Source organism: Grus americana, chromosome 2, assembly GCF_028858705.1.
Source record: "Grus americana isolate bGruAme1 chromosome 2, bGruAme1.mat, whole genome shotgun sequence".
Lineage (NCBI taxonomy): Eukaryota > Metazoa > Chordata > Aves > Gruiformes > Gruidae > Grus > Grus americana.
The window spans coordinates 119,671,702-119,690,209 of record NC_072853.1 but is presented as its reverse complement, the minus strand read 5'-3'; the positions used below and the strand labels follow the sequence as shown (position 1 = coordinate 119,690,209).

The 18,508-nt window shown below is 41.3% G+C and overlaps 1 protein-coding gene across 5 annotated transcripts in view; it reads right to left on the bottom strand.

Annotated features, from left to right (window-relative positions):
• Positions 1 to 18,508, bottom strand: part of MYRIP (myosin VIIA and Rab interacting protein) — a 239,194-nt gene that overhangs the window by 108,695 nt on the left and 111,991 nt on the right. For all 5 annotated transcript variants that reach the window (XM_054817522.1, XM_054817526.1, XM_054817527.1 and 2 more), the window contains one exon: positions 16,161 to 16,382. In XM_054817522.1, coding sequence (XP_054673497.1) covers positions 16,161 to 16,382 — 222 coding nt within the window. The remainder of the gene's footprint in view (positions 1 to 16,160; positions 16,383 to 18,508) is intronic.

Below are 18,508 nucleotides of genomic sequence, written 5' to 3'. Positions count from 1 at the left end.
ATTAGAAGAGGACTTTTAGAGTTTATTATATCAGCTGCCCAATTTCAACCAAATCAGCTAGTCTAAGACACGAATCTTAACCAGTCTGTTAATTAGGATGTACGATAATCCCAATCTATGTGATAACGAGGAGAAACACCATTTTTAGATTTTTGTCTCACTACTAAAAAAAATTATCCAAACCATGAAATCTAGTATCTAAAGACAGCTATTAAATGCAAAGTTTTATTTTTGTTTTGTTTTTTTCTGATCAAGATTTCCCATCTGCTATGTTACCAGCTAAGAGAATTTACCAGCAAGCTCTCCTCAGCTTTCACTTGACAATCATTTGGACAGGAAAGGTCACTTTTCCCACAGGTGTCTCTTGGGTTCAGTTGCACTGCCTTGACCATAGAAAAAACACACCACTGCAGTAACAGCAGTAATGATCAACTTTTAAAAGCCAGGGGTTTTTTGGATCTGATGGCAGAAACCTCAGAGCTGTCTCCCCACCAGCCCCGCTGTTTCTCCATGTTATAACACACAGGGAAGCAAATTCTCAGTCATCTTGATGCACTTCTGACTGTGGACCTACCTGTGGGGTTACCCCATCCTCCAGCAAAACAGAGCAATTCATGCTCTTCTGCCTTGGAAAGCCCTTCTTCAAACTCTTGTTCTGGCCCAGAACAGGCAGGCTGCAGAGCACACATGGACACAGGGAAAGGCTGGCAGAGAAAAGTAGACTGGTGATACCCTACTTCTGACAGATGAGACAAGACTCTGGACTGATCCCTACAGAGGATTCGGAAGGAGAAAAGCTTTAAAATGTCTTACCTAGTTAACTGGATGGTGTATCTGTGGTTCCTTACTAAGACACAGTAAGATTATCAGAGCCTGGAGCCTTCCAAAACCCTGATTTCCCATATGGAGCCTGTCACATCCATGTTTTTTATTCAGACACTCCAGGTCTGTACAATCTGAAGTTAAAAAAAAATAAATATACAAAGCCCACATGAACACACTTTATCAGGGATTATGTGTCTCTCATATTGGAGGAAAAAAGGGAAAGGCAGGATGACCTTCTCAGCACCAGATGGTGAGCAAATTATGAGTAGGAAGCAGAATCCAGGTCCGCCTCCTACTTTCTCACCTGATGAATTCTGTCACCTACAGAGTAATAAAAAAGTTTATTCCCTCCATGTACTATAAAAAAATAACTATCTACAAGCCCTTTTATGTATCTGTTATACAAGACATGGAGAGACATGAAGGAAACACTCTTATCCTCTGTAGTGGGATCCATGTATTAATTTTAAACATACACCAAAGCTATGTTTTGATTTGCAGTTCTTCCACCCTTCATAAACCATCCAAAGACATTTGAAACGCACAGAATCAGCATCAGCAATCATCCAGGCAAATGGAAGCATCCAAATAATTTTGGAAGCCATGACGATGCCTTTATAACCTAAATGAAAAGTGTGCAATTATAAGACAGCTCACAAGATTCAGCACAATTCAGAAGCCATTGCCTGGCTTTGTCAATCAGATTGCACACATTCACTTTCTATTTAAAAAAAAGTAATTCTGACAACACTTCTTAGCTGAAGTAATGCTGGGACAACAACTTTCATTGTGGTACAGAAAGGGTATAAGGATGTTCAGTGTATTTAAAGGCAGTGTATGTGCCTTTTGAAAAACGGAGTAGTATATTTGAACTGAGAGAAGCAGAATCTTTGTGTGACAAGAATTAACAAAGCCCACGTAAAGGCCAAACTGCATACTGGAAGACACCCAGTTATAAGCAGTGAGAGTTTAGAAGTGGTGCTGATCTCTATTTGCATTCTGGTAGGACCCATCAGCTGTACCTAAGATTCGGGCAGAATTTAGAGGCAGTCCATCACTTAGAACCTCTACACAGGAACACAAAGGAATTGGCATCCTTGTCTATTATATTTCACCAAAAAGGAACTGGGACATGCAGTGTTTAACACAGCTGCCCTTAGACAGAGATGATCTGAAGGAAAGCTGGGAGCGAAGTCCTGACTTTCAGGATCTCGAGACAGTAATTTCCTCACACGATTCTCTCAGTGACCAGTGCATCTGAGCAATTGCAGCTGTGGGATGGACACTGCCAAACTCGGCACAAGCCTTCAAGAGTTGACATATATGCTCATTTAACACAATGCTCAGTATGCCTCTGAAAGTCGGCAGATTTAAATAAAGCACTCAAAAAAGCCTGAAGGGCTGGAGTCCTGGCTATCTCAGATCAAAGAGGATTTCTGTCCTGAAACTCCTTCTTTAACTTTTTTCACATCCAGGTTACTCTAGATGCTATTACTGTAGCTAGTCCACACTGATCACCTGAGAAGTTTTTTGGTACCCATTAATCCTACTATCAAAAGCAAGCTGTCACTAAAATAAATATCCGAAAAGTGATATTATCACTACAGTCAGCTCACTACAGTGAATGGTTTTGAATTTACCTCTGCATTTTTTCTCAGGCTCTTATTTGCAAAGAACAAACATGAAAAAAAATTGAGCATTCAACTTTTAGGTATCCACAGTCACCTAAATTGCACAGGGTCTATGGCCAGGGGAAGGCTCCAGGGGTCGAACGGCTGCCCACAACTACATCGTGGGAGGATTTAGGGAAGGAAGCACCAGACTCTCCTCAGAAGTGCCCGGGGAGCGACAAGAGGCTGTGGATGCAAGCAAGGACATGGGAAACCCTGATTGGATACATGGAAACACTTCTTCACCATGAAGGTGGTCAAACACTTAGACAGGGGCCCTGAAAGGATGTGGGATTTGCATCCTTGAAGACCTCCAAAACCCAACTGGAAAAGCCCCGAGTAACCTGCTCCTCCTGGTCCTGCTTGGAGAAGGGGACCAGGCTGGAGACCTCCCGGGGTCCCGTCCAGCATGAATTATTCCGTGACCTCGCTGCCGGAGACCATCCCAAGGAGCAGGCATACATACAAGCGTAGCTGCGTCCCATACCTGCTAACAGCTTTCAAGCTGGTTCAGCTTCCGGCAGCGCTGCCTTTGCCAGCCCTGCGCAACCTGCTGTGGATCTCTTACTCTGTTTCACCTCAGACCTCCCTTATCACCAGAGAGGTGCCTGCTGCCCTGGGGGAGCCCTGGCCGCTACAGCTCCCCAGGAGCAGGTGGCTGGCACAGCACCCTAACACACGAGGAGGAATAAATTGTGTAATTTTTCCGGCTGACTGTCCTTTTTTTTTTTTTTTTTTAAAATCTATTCAAGCAACGGGCGTATTGTAAAGTCATAGCCAGCTAGCTATGGAGCTGGAGGTCTGGTTTTGCTAGGACTGATTATATTAAGCACTGGAATACGGTAGCGTACTGTGTGTGTGAGGCAGGTATCTATCAAACAATTAGCAAATTATAGACTGGAAGTGTTGTTCAAGGTCCTGAATGTTACCCTCCAGTGTTACTAATCCTTTATGCAGGTATGTGCTGTTTAATTGGCAGTTGGGAATTACAATGACAGGTTACATGACTGATTTTTCAAACTATAATTGTGCTATTCCCCCCACCCTTATCCTTCTACTTTTCCTGTCAATCTCCTCTATTTTGTTGCTGTTTCTCTTGCCAGAACCACCTTCTTTGGTAGCAAGTGGAAAACTTTGAAAGTGGATAATACGGTATTTAAATGTACTGCACAGAATGGCCTCAGAGAACTGTTCGCAGATCTCAAACCCAACCAAACTCTATGTAATACTGCTGGTGTTTCCCAAGACTATTCATTCTCTAATTACTTCCCTGATGAGAAAAACAACCACCATTGCCGCGCTAAGTTTAGGAGTAACAGAGTGTATTGGGTCTGGCTGAGCTGGAGCTAATTGTCCCCACAGCAGCCCTCGTCACGCTGTGCTGTTGTACTGGCAGCCAGCGAGGTGTTGGTAACACACCAGGGTTTGGTCACAGCACCAAGGCTTCTCTCCAACATCCCCCCTCAGCAGCAGGCTGGGGGTGGGCAAGAGCTTGGGAGGGGACACAGCCAGGACAGCTGACCCAAACTGACCAAAGGGGTATTCCATACCGTATGATGTCTGCTCAGCAATAAAAGCTAAGAGAAAGGAGAAGGAAAGGCGGCGGGGGGGCGGGGGGGGCATTTGTTATGACGACATTTGTCTTTGGGAGCAACTGCTACGTGTACTGAAGCCCTGCTTCCTGGGAAGTGGAGAATAAATCTTTTGGCTTTCCTTTGCTTCTGTGCACGACCTTTTGCTTTATTAAACTGCCTTTATCACGACCCATAAGTTTTTTTCCATCTTATTCTTCTCCCCTCCCTGTCCTGCTGAGGAGAGGAGTGATAGAGCAGCTTGGTGGGCACCTGGTGTCGAGCCAAGGTCAACCCACCACACAGAGACACTTGTTAAGTATGTTTTCTGTGTGAGCGGTCTAGTTTCTATCCTCAGAGAAACAGTTTCAGGGAGCAACATTCATACACGCACATTTTAAAGTACTAACCTCAAATTCCCTGATACCCAATAGCCCTTTGATCCCAGAAGCAAAACACAGGAAGGCATTTTGACATAGGTCACGGAGCCGAAGTCTCAAAGGCACCAGTTGCAATGTTTGGGTTTTTAAAAACATGTAACAGAATTACTTCCCCCCAAAAATGAATGGCTCAGGATTTCCAAAGCACAGGAGATAGAGGCATTCAAAACGTAGTTCACAGTGGGCTCTTCTTCACAGTACAACACTCAACTGTTTTTTTCCTCCTCAGGAGAATTTCCAAAAGCATTTTTGATCAGAAATATGCATTGTCATCACAGACAGAGGTCTCACTACTGGTGAGTTTGCAGGATTGCGGAAACAAGTCATAAATTTCTTCCTTGCCTCTAACAGCTATTAATTCACTTCTTATCTTGCCAGAGACTGAAAGTGATTTTGACAATTCCAACTACCTGAGATATGGAGAACCTAAGAAGTCCCCTGGGTTATGACGTCCTGCAAACACCTCAGTGAGACAAAATTACAACTGTGATTACTGACACAATTTCTACCATCCTTACACTGATGTTCTCTATTGCACAAGCATTCGTTGAAGTTTCCATACTCCAGGCACTATTCTACAAGCCGCTACATTGACCAGCCAGGAAAAAAACAAAGCAAATCTGTCATCAGCAAATTGAAGACCATGTGAACCATGATGTGTGCATTACCCTATTAACCTCACATACAACCTCAGAGTGTGACAGATGACAGAAAATATTATTTCTTAAGTGAACAAAACTCTTTCATTCATCACTAATTATCTCTTGGGAGCTTCATGAAAAGAGAAGGAAGGCACTCTCAAGCTGGAGCCCAGAGAAGCACCCCTCAGTCTTCACATCAATGGACAGAAACAGAGATGAAACCTAAAAGAACGTGTCTCAACATCTGACTCCCACATATTGCCAAGAGACATCACTCACTGAATTACAGCAACAAGCTTTACAGCATATTAACTTTCAAATCAAAGCGATCAGGTCAGGCAGATCCAGCAGTAAAGGCCACCTCATTATTGTACAAAGATTGCTTCCCCAAAATGAAGGTGTTCAGCCAAGGAAGCAAGACCACTTGGTCACAGAACAGCCCCTGAACAACAGGACTAACAAAACCACTTCAGAAAAGCAACTCCATGTTGGCATCCAACAACGGAGAGACAAAAGTCAAACCATAAAACTGTGGTCATTCCCAGAAACATATAGGAGTTTTAAATATTTGGAGGGGCTAGGGGAAGAGCAAAAGACATATTTGGTATGATTCTGAGGAAAGGTTTCAACTTCAACTCCCATGTTTCAGGCAACTGAACTGTGATCTCTCACAGGCTCCTTTTCAGAATTTCCATGTTGGGCCTCATAATTTTCCATTCAAAGCAAGATTGTGCTTGTAAAGAATTTCCAGTTTTACTACAGCAGCTTTCTGATGAAAGCATTTTATCAAAGTAATTCCCAAGCACACTATAAATCCAATACTAATCTGAAAATGAACAGGAAGCTTTCTTTTGCTATGATCAAACAGCACTTTCAAATAGTTCACAACGTCTGCAATCAAAAGTGTTTTGGTTTTAGGCAGCTTTTATTTAGGCACTATGTCAAAATTCAATATTTATCTTCTGAAGCTGTTTCTGCAAAAAAAAAGATACAACAACCTGAAATGAATGGAGATGCAAACTCAAAGACAGCTTTAGGTCACAGATGGTTTTCCCCCTACGTTAACATGATTTTATTTGTGGATACAAAATAAATACAAGAGTTGTCTATTAGTTCCCGAGCTAAAATGAACAAGATATTTGTCTGGACAGCTACAGAAAAAGATGCAGGTGTGATATAGGATAGGAAAGTGCATGAAACATACTTCCAGTACAGGTAACTCTGGCAGGCATTACCACTTATTTCATGATCCACAAGTGTAGGGTCATATTTTGAAAGCAAAGGGAGTGGAAAATGCAAGGAGTGTAATTAACCCTCTAACCAGACTCCAGCAGTGCTTATCCGGAGTAAGACTTCACAAAAACCAAAAGGTGCAGAAAAGATATGCTACTACAAAAAAGTACAAGAAAGCCATACACTTAATTCTGCACACGAATTTAGAAAACCTTGTCTTTGGCAGAAAGACAGGGCAAATCCTTTTTCCACTTTCCTTTTCCTCCACGTCACAGAAGCAGGATGAGTTACTGCCTGATGAAATATGTAAATGTATGATCTCATAGATTCTTATTGAAGATACTAAGCACTAAGTGCTTCACTATCTATTTCATGTGAGAGGTGAGTCTGAAGAATAAGAGCATAGAAGGACTTATTTATTGATGTGGTTAAGCTTTTTAAAAAATGACAAATTAAATTCTCACTTTAACTTCTTTGGTAACTCAAGAACCTCTTAAGAGGGTACTATTCCTGATTGCAAAGTGCATTAGCTAGAGGAAAGACACATTTGTCATTGCCATTCACAGCTAGTGGCTACAAGTCTGGAGGATTTCCAATTTTATCACCAAGAAAAAAAAAAACCTGTGCTCTAAGGGCACCCCCACATAATTGGGCAGCTGTTGTTAACAGGATAAATCTTTTGGAGGAAAAAAAGCACTGAGGAGGCACAGAGAGTCTTTGATCCATAGGAAGTGGGATAAAAATAATACGTTTTGGCAAAAAAATCTGAATTACTTGTGGACTGTAGAAATAGTCTTTAGATACAGCTTATAATGACAGAGGGGCATACAATACTGGCATAAATAGTCTTCTCTCCTTGTGAGGAGTGTATGGGACCTAAACTGATGTGGTGATTAGCAGTTACGCTGCACTCCTACGGTGGGAGAAGACTCTTCCTTCACCGCACAGGACTCCTCTCTCGATGCTGAGTTCCTCAAATTCACAGCGGGCCCCACCAAACATGATGAACCCAGCATCTTGAAGGTCAGACTTCTCAATTAGAAAAAGCAAAGAGCATGCACACAGTGTGTCCCTTTGGGACTGGAAAGGAACAGGCCAGAAGCTGACTGCACTCTTAGAGGTGGCAACGTCAGCGCCAGCTGGAGCAAGTGATTGATTTCTGTATTTCTTCAAAGCTTGATGGTTGCACAAATACAGAAGGAGAAAACCTGAAGACTCACCAAATGCTGAGACAAACATATATAAAGCCAATTAGCAATCTTTCATAATTGATAATTAAAAAATGTTCAATGGTACATCTACGGGAAAGTGCACTCTGCTCTGTTTAAAGGCTACCTTCAGAGTGTTAACCACAGCACGACTTTTTGCTTTATTACATGTATTCTGTGATGGGAAAAAAAGTAAAAGAGCGCAATAAGACTTAACAAGTCAAATGTGATTTTCCCTCTTAAAAAACTAATTCACCATAGTTGCCATTTAATAGAGTGCAGAAAAAGAATTTCTAATGCAATGATACACAAAGATATTCTGACTTGACCTAAAAATGGAACATCTGATTTAGATGAGAAGTTGTGAAAAACTCTGCTTACACAAGTTTTTTCTATTCAAAATAAGATTCAGTAGATTTAGTTTTAAAATGTCACTTTTTTCCAAGGGGACTTTCATGGGTACTAATTCATAGAGTGGTTTGGGTTAGAAGGGACCTTGAAGATCATCTAGTTCCACCCCCCGAAATCAATTCAATGTCGTTTAAAATAAAAAAGTTTAACAGCTTTTTCAGATTGACACGTTTTGAAAAACATTTCCCAAACAACATTACACTAAGAGGATTTTAGAAACCCAACCCCGTGGGGAAAAACACGAATCAGAAATCAGCCTCTGTCAGGCAAGTCAACATACAGTGGTCCTGAAGAGGATGAGGGAAGGCTGATGCTCGCCGGAGCTGAGGGATGTCCCAGCACATTCCAAGGCCAGCAGATTGTCCAACGCGGCCGCGCGAGCTTGGGATGGAGACTGCGGGGGCTGAAATGCCTGAGCAACAAACATCTCACCTGAATGTTACAGTTCAGCCTGATTGAAAAGCTCCTGCTCTGAAGCACAGTGTCTTGAATTTCAGCTAATGTTAACACAGAACAGAGCCCAAATGTTCTCCCTTCTCAGAAAACCAAAAAGAGCTAGCTTCTGACCTTCTGCAGGGGATCAGAGAAACATCCTAAGGGTCGCCCAAAGGCAGGCAGCAGCACTAACTGGAGAGAAAAAGAGGACCAAATATGGGATAATCAGAGGGGTTTACTAGATTTCAAAACTACCCGCACATGTTGAGTTTATTATGATCATCAGTCCTAACAGTTGCCTCAGTTTACTCATAAGTCTTCTGTAGGAAAGGTGTTGTCAGCAAGGCAAACCTCATCCTCTCCATCAACCAAGAAAACTCCATCACCACACACAGGAATGATCACCCTACTTGGACTGTATAGGTCCAGGAATGACATTCTCAACTTGCAGCATGTGAAAACATCAAATCACTGGCAAGGCAGTATGAAAGGAAAGAACCACTTTCTTCTCCAGGAAGAAAGACTGCAGATTAAAAATCTGATACATTTTAAAAATGAGAATAGTAATACTACCGATATTAAGAATTAGTTGGAGTGGACTTGCTTTAGGTAGAATTGCTGCATTAATAAGGGATGCCTAAATTTGACATTAAACTGAAAAATAAAGAGAGGTACAAGCATTACTGAGTCAACCACCCAGGAGTCAGAATGACAGGCTGTTTTTTGAAATTACATAACTGTTTTTTTCCTCATTCTAGGAGAAAAATCTTGGCTTGCAATCCTTTACTACTTCACATATTTGTAAATTTGAGCCCTCTAATTATACATTGACATCTCTTGTTCTCCCTTGTTTGACAACCATGAACCCTACGTCTTCCCTGACTGCCGCCAAGCCAGCGTAGGGGCTGTGATGGCCTACAGCCCCCCAAGTCTGCTCCTGAAACAGTGATCAGTGACAGGGTCTACAGCACTTGAAGTCCCAGTTACAGAATTGATGCAAGAGAAATTCTTCCCTAAACTCTGCTTGATACTTAAGACTTCCTATCTCAGCTACTGCAAGGGGTGATGTTCTCACTTGCCACTTAAGTGCCCACACTTGGAGAATCCTGTGTATTTTTTATTAGCTTTCAATTTGTCACCTTCACTGAAAGTCCCTCGGCTTTTGCAAAATTGAAAGGCTAAATAAGTCCAATCTATAACTTGTATGCTGCTAATTATGTCAAAAAACTGCATTACATCCTTTCACAGTCCCTTCCTCCCAGTTCAGCAGTCCCAGTATTTTTGCACAATATTTACATAATATTTATTCCTACTAGGGAAAATGTTTGATAACTTCTCTTACTATGACTTGCCAAAGGTAGGTGGGGCCAAACACAGGCAAGCATTTACATATTAACATTGAAAATAAAGCAGCGATATTCTATCCTCATTCATTCCCTACAAGAATCCAAGCACTTTTCTGTGCTACTGCAACACACAAAGCAAAGGTTTTAACCATGCTGACTGTAGCAAAACTTCTGTAATAACAGTACATTAATAATACTTGGCACTTTACAGCCATAGCATTTAACTTTTCAACCACTGACCTCCAAGAGCTCAGCATCATTAAATCCATTCTGCAGATGGGGAAACCTGAGACGTGGGAACTTCCCCAAGGTCACTTGACAATCAAGTGAACAGCTAAAACTGAAATCCAGAGCTCCGAAAACATTGATCAGTCCTCCAGCACTCAGCCACATGCTCACTTCCGAGGCTACTTAAAGCTAGAAAAGATTGCCTAATTACCACTGGTATTTAGTTGGTTTAATAGACCTCTCTTTCCTACTCTCCTCTTCATTTCCATTTTTAGATACTTCTCTTAAAGCTGAGTGCAGCATTGCAGTCTGCTGTGTGTTATGCAAGTACAGCTTTATTCTGTCTAGCAGAATTAGAATTCTTCACAGCGCATACTTCAGAAATAATTAAGACAGATCAGGATAGCAAAAAAAACCAGCAGAGATCAACCTGCCAAAGCAACCAGTTTGCACGTTTTTCTCTTTCCTCCTCCAGGTAGGGAACAACTGAATAAACCAAAGACTGTTCCTGGCTCTTGTGCAAAATCCAAGCTATTGCCCTTGGTCTTCATGAGTACTGTGAGCAAAAGGATACGGTGTCTGTGATCCACTGCGATGCTAAAGCACGGTAAGCAGAAGGAGATCAAGAGACAGGATACAAAACAGAGAGACAGCGGTGGGAGGAGGAGGAAGAAAATTGGAATAGAGCAGCAGGCATTTTTGGAAGGAATTGCATAAATTTCTACAAGTAAATACAGCTGAGGAAAATAATTTTCACTGCTCTCTACTTAAAATTAGTAAATCCCTTAAGTACAGTATGAATGGGATCATTCAGAGGACTTTTAAAAAAGCAGAACAAGACCTATATGGGTCCAGTGAAGATGACATGCACATGGTAGAGCCAAAACTTTACCTTTTCTGCTATGCCACACAGCAAGTGAATGTTCCTACCCAGTTCTATCTCAGAAGGAAAAACACATTTCCTGGCATTTACATGACAAAGTCACAGCTTCCAAGTTCTGTAGAAGTTCTCTCTAATGTCAGACAAGAACCTCAGACAGCAGAAATACGCAACTCTCACAAAAGTATACACAAAGCTCCAAGCTGTGGCTGAGGCAGACTCCCTAAAAGATATTTCAGCTTCCTTTTACCAGATGGTTTAGCGTGCTTGAAAGCCAAACAAGACTGCTAAGCAGCATTATATCTTCATTAGATTTCCACAACTAAGTCCTGAAATCAACTGTTTTGTTACAGCCAAACGCATCAACAAACAAATCCAAGGCTCAGTTATTAACTAGGAGTACTACTTTTTCTCAAGTACCATCCCAAGGTTTGGCTAAATTTTGGTGAGATTTTTTTTTTCCCCCTGTAGAGACTGTAAAGAGTTTTACACTACAACTTGCATCAGCTAAGCAGAAGAGATGTATCCTTTGGCAGGCTAAAATCACATCTGCCATCAACTTTACCATGTTTCCACAAAAATACGCTCCGTTCTGCTGACATTAAAGCACATTACAGTGAATAGGCCCTCCAAACAAAACCATCTGAAATATAACAACTTTATTTAGGACTGTTCCTGGGGCTGGCAAAGCTCCAATCTATTTGAAAGGTGTTCTGTCTGCCCACTGAGCCTAGATTTTTATTTTGTGTGGCAATTTTCATGTTATCAGAAGCATTGCTCCATTTTTACATTAGCGTTAATCCAAATACATGCTAGTCAGAGACAAATGTACTGGGCACTGCAGGCAGACTAGACATGAATAAATTTTCACCAAGACTCACTGTAATAATGCATATCCAATTAACCTAATTCTAATTAATTTTCAAGTTCCAGTAAGACAATTACATTTGCTACTGATGCAAATTGTTAGGGTCTAGTTAGAATCCTACCTTTCAACGGGGCACCACAATAAACTCAAAACAAAATGTAAAGAACATTAAAAAATAACTCTGGATTAACAGTAAATGAAGATAAATGATATTCTCTTGCTTTCTATTTTTTAAAAGCAGCAGTCAAATTGGGAGTATGAAAACAAACAAACAAAAAAGTGTAGTTCTCTTAAACATTCAAATAAATTTGTGCCGCAACCAACCAGTGTGACAATTTTTGGGACCCATTTTGAGCCACTTAGAACGCTACTTTGCACGAAGTCTGAGTGTATGCGTGTTTGTCATTAATATCATTAAGGGGAACAGGAGCAGTGCCTGGGTCTCTGTCTCTTAATAACTGTCATTGGCAAAGGACCATCAACAACGAAGCAGCTCTTACGAAGCAGAGCAATGACTTCCTGCAGGCCAGGCGATGCCCCCTTACTCACAGCATGGCTCAAGGGAGCTGAGCAAGAGGCCACTAGGTGATGAACTCTCATCATCTGAGCCAGGGTTTTTAAAACAAGTGAGAGAATCACACAGCAGATGGATGAAAGGATTAGGTGTCCAGGCTCCCACTTGCAAGAGACACAGAGATCTTTTGATATGCAGATGGTGAGACCAGAAGAAGGGAACCAAGAACGCGGGGGGGGATTCACGCATGATAGTCATGAAAAGCTGAGGTGGACAGCCAGATGTTTGTGTGCCTTATTTTGGATGGGTCTGTATACACTCCTCCTACAATCCAGAAGTAAACCGTGATTGGTTTAGAAAACCTGCAAAAATATGCATTTTAATAGCTTACACTATTTTTTTTTTAGTAGAAGTGTTAAAATGGAAAGCAGAGTATCACTAGCAGGGTGTTCTGGGATATGGCTCCTTGAGGGCTGGAAAAGTGGTCTCAAACAAATGGAAAGCATGCCCTATTTCTAATAAATGAGCAAAGAACCCACCTGTCTCGCACCAAAAGTGTTAATCCAGAGGGCAAAGAAACTGTGCCTAGGATCTACTTAGTCAAGAGGACTTAAGAGGTACAGACCTCAGCAAGCTGCCCAGATTCTTACAGGTGTCTAACAAGGAGGCGCTGTACAAAGCTTTGTAAGAAACAGAAATGGACTATATGCAAATTGAAAACCTGAGATTAATAATATACAATTTTATCATAACGTACTTAGAAATTAAGAAGATACATATATGAGAGGAAAAAACCCTGGAATGTTAATAACAGCATCCAGAGATAAATAAAATGAAAATGCATTGGGAGAATGTGTGCTAAATCTGGAAAACTGGGAAAATGAAGAAAGGTTCTCCAGTTCCTCACAAGATCCATACAAACACTGCTGTAAAGACATTTTTGAGCATAGAGCTTCTATACTGAGCTGAATCTTGTAACTTTAAAAATATGCATTGTAACAGGAGACACGGTTTAAAGGAGTACACACACAAAAATTTTCACTGGCTTATTGATGAGGTTACTGCTTTTGGAAGAAGCAGAGACTAACTTTTTGCCCCAATTTTCTACAAGTGCTCTATGTTTCAAATGCTGACCTGTGTATTTGCTTTCTGATAAATGTTAATGTAGATCCCTGCCTTGGAAGATGAAAACCAACTTCCACAGAATAGGTATCTCTGCTAGGATCATGCCTTGAGACACACATTCAACATGATAGATTTTCTTCAGTGTCAAGATCACTTTGGTGCAGGAATCTACCAGGAGACTATTTACAACCTGCAAACGTTGATGCCACTCTTGTGGAGGAAGATAATGAGAAATAAGATAGCCTAAAGAAAAAAGTACAGCTCCCAGAAGGGTTTTAAATCCTCCATCGAACCCAAGTGATGTTTATGCAATGTATTGCTTTCAAAAAAATTCTAACCTTCCCCAAGTCATTGGTTCTGATTCCCACATCCTACAGGAACTTTTCAGAATTTTCACATGTAATTCACCTAATTAGAGTCTCAATCTTTAATGTACAAGGTGAACCATCTTTACAAAACATTACACTGAGAATGCTTTATAGCCTTTTGTACAGCAAGAAACTGCTTCTGACATCAGAGAACTGGTTGACATATTCTAAATACATGCTAGAAATAAAACTCTGGATTATTCGAGCACTGCTCTAGAGCAGAGCTGAAGACCACAAACATCATTATAGGAAGTCTGAACTGTATATGTTTGTAACTTTCCAGTTCAACCAAACTCTTTCCGCACAGCAGAGAATTACATTAACACTTGTAGAACTGAGCAAAAACATATAGGGAGGGGGAGGAAAATAAAGGAGAACAAGCTGAAAATGCAGTGCTGTGATATTTCTAGCTTACTATCTATTGTGCAGTAAGATGTGCAGGTAAGCAGCAGCTAAACACAGAACCACCTCCACTACTTGTGCTATCTTATTAAAGGAAAAAATGAAGGACATAAGAAGAGGAGCTGGGGGTGGGGGGCAGGAGAGCACAGTCCACGCTCCATCTGAGAGAGAAGTCACTGAGAAAGCAACAGGAACTCACAACAGACTGATGTTTCCCCGTGTTTTTCCCTGGAAGAAATACTGACTGATAGTTTAAAAAAACCCCACACCACCCCTCAAAACCAAAAAAAAAAAAAGCCCCCATGAAACCAGAACGCCTCAGCAGCCCCTGAGAAATGCCAGCCCCTGCTTCCCCTACAGGGATTTGTCAGTCTCGCAGTCCAATCAATAAACCATATCATAAAATGATTAGCAGCAGTGTTAGTTAATTTATTCACTGAATAAATGTGTCTCAGGTCTCATAAATAAAGAAAATGTTTATAACTGAGTTACAGGTGGGTGACTGAGGGCTGCACAGGATTGTGGGTAAAACACTGACTTCAAGGGTCAGAAATACCATTTTTATACTACAGCTAAAGATTTTTCTTCTGAAATTAAATTCTTCTGAGACTTTTTTTTGTGGAGTCAGCAAAAACTATTTTAAGTGCAGTTCATCAGCATGCACAAACCTGGCTGCCTGTTCTGCTGCCCGTATGGGTGAACTCAGGAGAAGTGGAAGAAAGGGACGTAATATGAAACGGTTGAATGACTAAAGTAAAAACAAGCACTGGTTCCACAGCAATCTGTGGTGCTGGAAAAGGTACTCCAGCCATCGTTCTGCCTCCTCACTGGGGGAAAAGGGGTGTGTGTAGGTTTTCCAAGGTAAAAGGCAGAGAAGGAGCAGGTGCCCTGGAGAATATAGCCTCCTTCGGGTTGAAAGGCTGGCATTTGGAAACACTGCATCATCTATCTGGGACCCCTATGATTTTAAGGCCCTGTGTCAAAGGGCTCACCACTTGATTCACAGATACTGTGTGGGAGCTTAAATTTCAAGTGGGTGTTGATGGGAAACAGGTGGGAGCAATGAGTCTTTGGTCAGCACAGGAATATCATACAGCATTGCAAATGGACTCAGCTCTCGTCTTCATCCTGTGTTCTCCACTAAAGGGGAAGGCGAAGAACAAATAACCATCTTTGTCACATTTGCTCAGCTGTTCTAGTCACCAATGTTCAAAATTAAACTGTGAAGAATCGGGCCATTTCATTCACCCTTCTTGTCCGAGTGAAAAAGCCTTGGTCAGTGCTATACCACCACAGTTTAAGCTGCTTTTGGAACCTGGCCCACAATACAGACAAGGAGGACTATCGCAGTCACCTGCCAGGGAATGGGCCCTTTGCTGCTGTTATGTGTTTGCTTGGATTTGCTTTGTTTTTCTGGTGCTATCTTTAAATGTGTTGGCTATGTTAGCCTCAAAAGGGTGAGATGGTAAATCCCTGATACCCTCTGCAAACAGAAGCCTGGCAGCATTTTCTTAACAGATGTTAAGAATTATAACAGGTTGCACTGCTATTTTCTCTGGTTATTTGCCAAAGTAAGCCCGAAGCATCCCTACCAATAAACTGGCATTTAGAAAAACACTCCAAAACACAGTCACAGCTGGATGATCTATTCACCAATATTCTTCCTTCCACTCCCCACCCATCAGTGGGATATGCTGCAAAATGATTAACTGCCTTCCCACCATCTGCGCTCAGGTTCCATTAGTAACCCAGGCGTTTCAGAAGATCCCAGCCTTGCTCAAACTAAGTCAAATTACTGCTTGCTGATTCATCAGTCCAGCTAAGCAAGCATGGAAAATGCAACAGGTAACCAAACACTCTCGGAACAAATTAACCTCTACAAAAAACAGATACTTCACGTCCTGTCCTGCCAGCGTTAACTATGGACAAATACAGGGAGAAGCTCAGGTCAGGCCACAGCTGTTTTACACAGGTTGTTGAACAATAGGCCCTTACCTTGCTTGCTGGCAGACGCTGCAAATCCAAGCCTTCTCCTTCTTCTGGTAAGAACTGCAGCTCTTGCAGATGTTGTACTTGCAGTCTTGGCACTGTCGCTTGCTGTTGATGAGAAACGTGAAAGGGGAACAGCAGCGAATGCAGCAGTGCTCGTTGAACTTCTGCTGCTTGGAAAGGATGCTGCACTTGTTACCCTCCTCATCCAACTTCTGCTTCATTTCACTGGAATAAAAAGCAAAAGAACAAAAATTAGACATCTTCATTTTATGCTCTTCAAGTAACTTTTGCAGGTGTGAAATAAATGTCAGAAATGCATATGCTAAGTCCAGAACTGTGAAGCAAAAACTCCTGTATTCCCTGGAGTCACCTGTGGCTGATCTATTTAAATTGTCTGAGTCACAAGCCAGGGCAAACAATCTCCCTTCACTCAGCTCCAGCGACACAACCCTCAGGAGAGCCAGGCCACAGCTCCAGGTACTCCAGCTGTGCAAAGCCACAGCATTATTTGAGAATTCAGGGCTGCTTTCAGAACTTTACAAATCAAAAATCAGTGTATGAAAGTCAAAAGGTTTGGTGCATAGTAATAAGAAGTCCTACTGATCAACAGTTTTGAAAATAAAAATGTTCAGTTTGCTTTGTTGTGACACCTGAGGCCATATTATTCTTAATAGCTCAAATTTGTCACAGAAGCTTAATCACATACTTCATTTCAGAGAGATTTGGGTGTTTTACTGGTTTTTTTCTAGTTAGGACCAATACTGAGCCAACTGTTCGTGAAAGTGTTTGCAGACCCCCTAAAGTTTTCTGTATTCCAGCAGAAGAGATAATTTATTAAAAAAATAACGTAAATAGTGTGTGTGTGGTATTCAGTAATTTGCTATCTCTCATTTTACAGTGATTTTGATATTTTACAAATTAGGCAATATATTCCACAATGTGAGTAATAAAAAACATCCAGAAGGAACGGTTGTGTAATTACACAAGTTTGAAAACTCATGGCACAATTTCTGGCATGTACAAATAGGATATACATTAAGAGAAAAAAAAATCATGAAAACTATGTTAAATAAAAGCTTACAGAAGAGTATGCACATACATATATTGATTCTTTCAATTTCTCAGTATTAGTGATGGCTATCTTATTATTTCCCATTGCTGATAAGAACCACATATAAGACTAGACTAACAGAAAAGTCTAAACAAAATCTAAAGAGATAGACGAAGTTGCAGGAAGACAGTCATGACATACTGACTTACACTTCAAATTAATGCTTAAATATCTTGCTACAGGAAAAAAAGAATACACTTATTGCATACTTATTCAGGAACTCAACCGAGATTGTCTATAAGCATCATTATGAGCCAAGCCTAGAATACTAAAAAGACTTGCATTGCTAGGCTATACATCATCTTATTTGCCATTTCTGCCTCAGATTCATAACTCAAAAGCAGCCTATTTTATGAAAGTCTGACAGGTCAATTCTAAACCTCAAGTCTAAAAGGCAATTAAGGCAGTGATCTACAGCATATAATTTTTGAACTTGCACATACATCATATTTAACCATATTCCAGATACACACCTTTTCTAAATTTAAAACTTCAAAACAATGTACGTTTCTGCTTTTTGTCACCTGTACAAAGATTTGGCTATCTTAGACCAGCTGCTCAAACCCAAGTAAATACTCTTTGGAGTTTCAAGTAAATAATCTTTCTTTATGATTTTTGTCCAGATGGCAATACTCACTTGTTTTTCCACATTTTTACACAATGTTAAAGATGAAAAAGGTAAAGGATTATCATGTCAGAAAGGAAACGTCCGAATTATACAAGTCAAACTGACTTCCTCGTGTAAACAGATAGAACTACCCCACTGATTAAATGGGATGGTTAGACTAGTTTGTCTTAGCCCCATTCCTCCCTCCTACTGTGGTACTGCACGGACAATCTTTCTAGGGGAACAGGACAAGAAGTGAGCTGTTCCCCACACCACTTCTCCACCCCCAGCACGCATCCTGCTCCGCCACAACGGAGAAAGACAGAGCAACACTTCTGCACAGGAGGTCAGGTGGGAACCGCAGGTCCCAGGAGAGAAACTGGCGAAAGTGAGGGCTATATGATACAAGGAAGATTTCTGGCATGGAGAAGAAATGTCAGCAGCCCAAGATGCTGCAATCTTTGCTTCAGGCTAGAGACCCCAGGCAGCAGATGCTGGCCTCGCCGTAAGGTGAGAAGAGCCAAGGAGTCGAGGTCAGGAGGAGCAGCGAAGGAAAAGATTTTTGTCCTCACACAGCTCTATTATCTCCCAGAATTAGTAACAGTAATATTTGGTAGTATCAGCCTGCACACT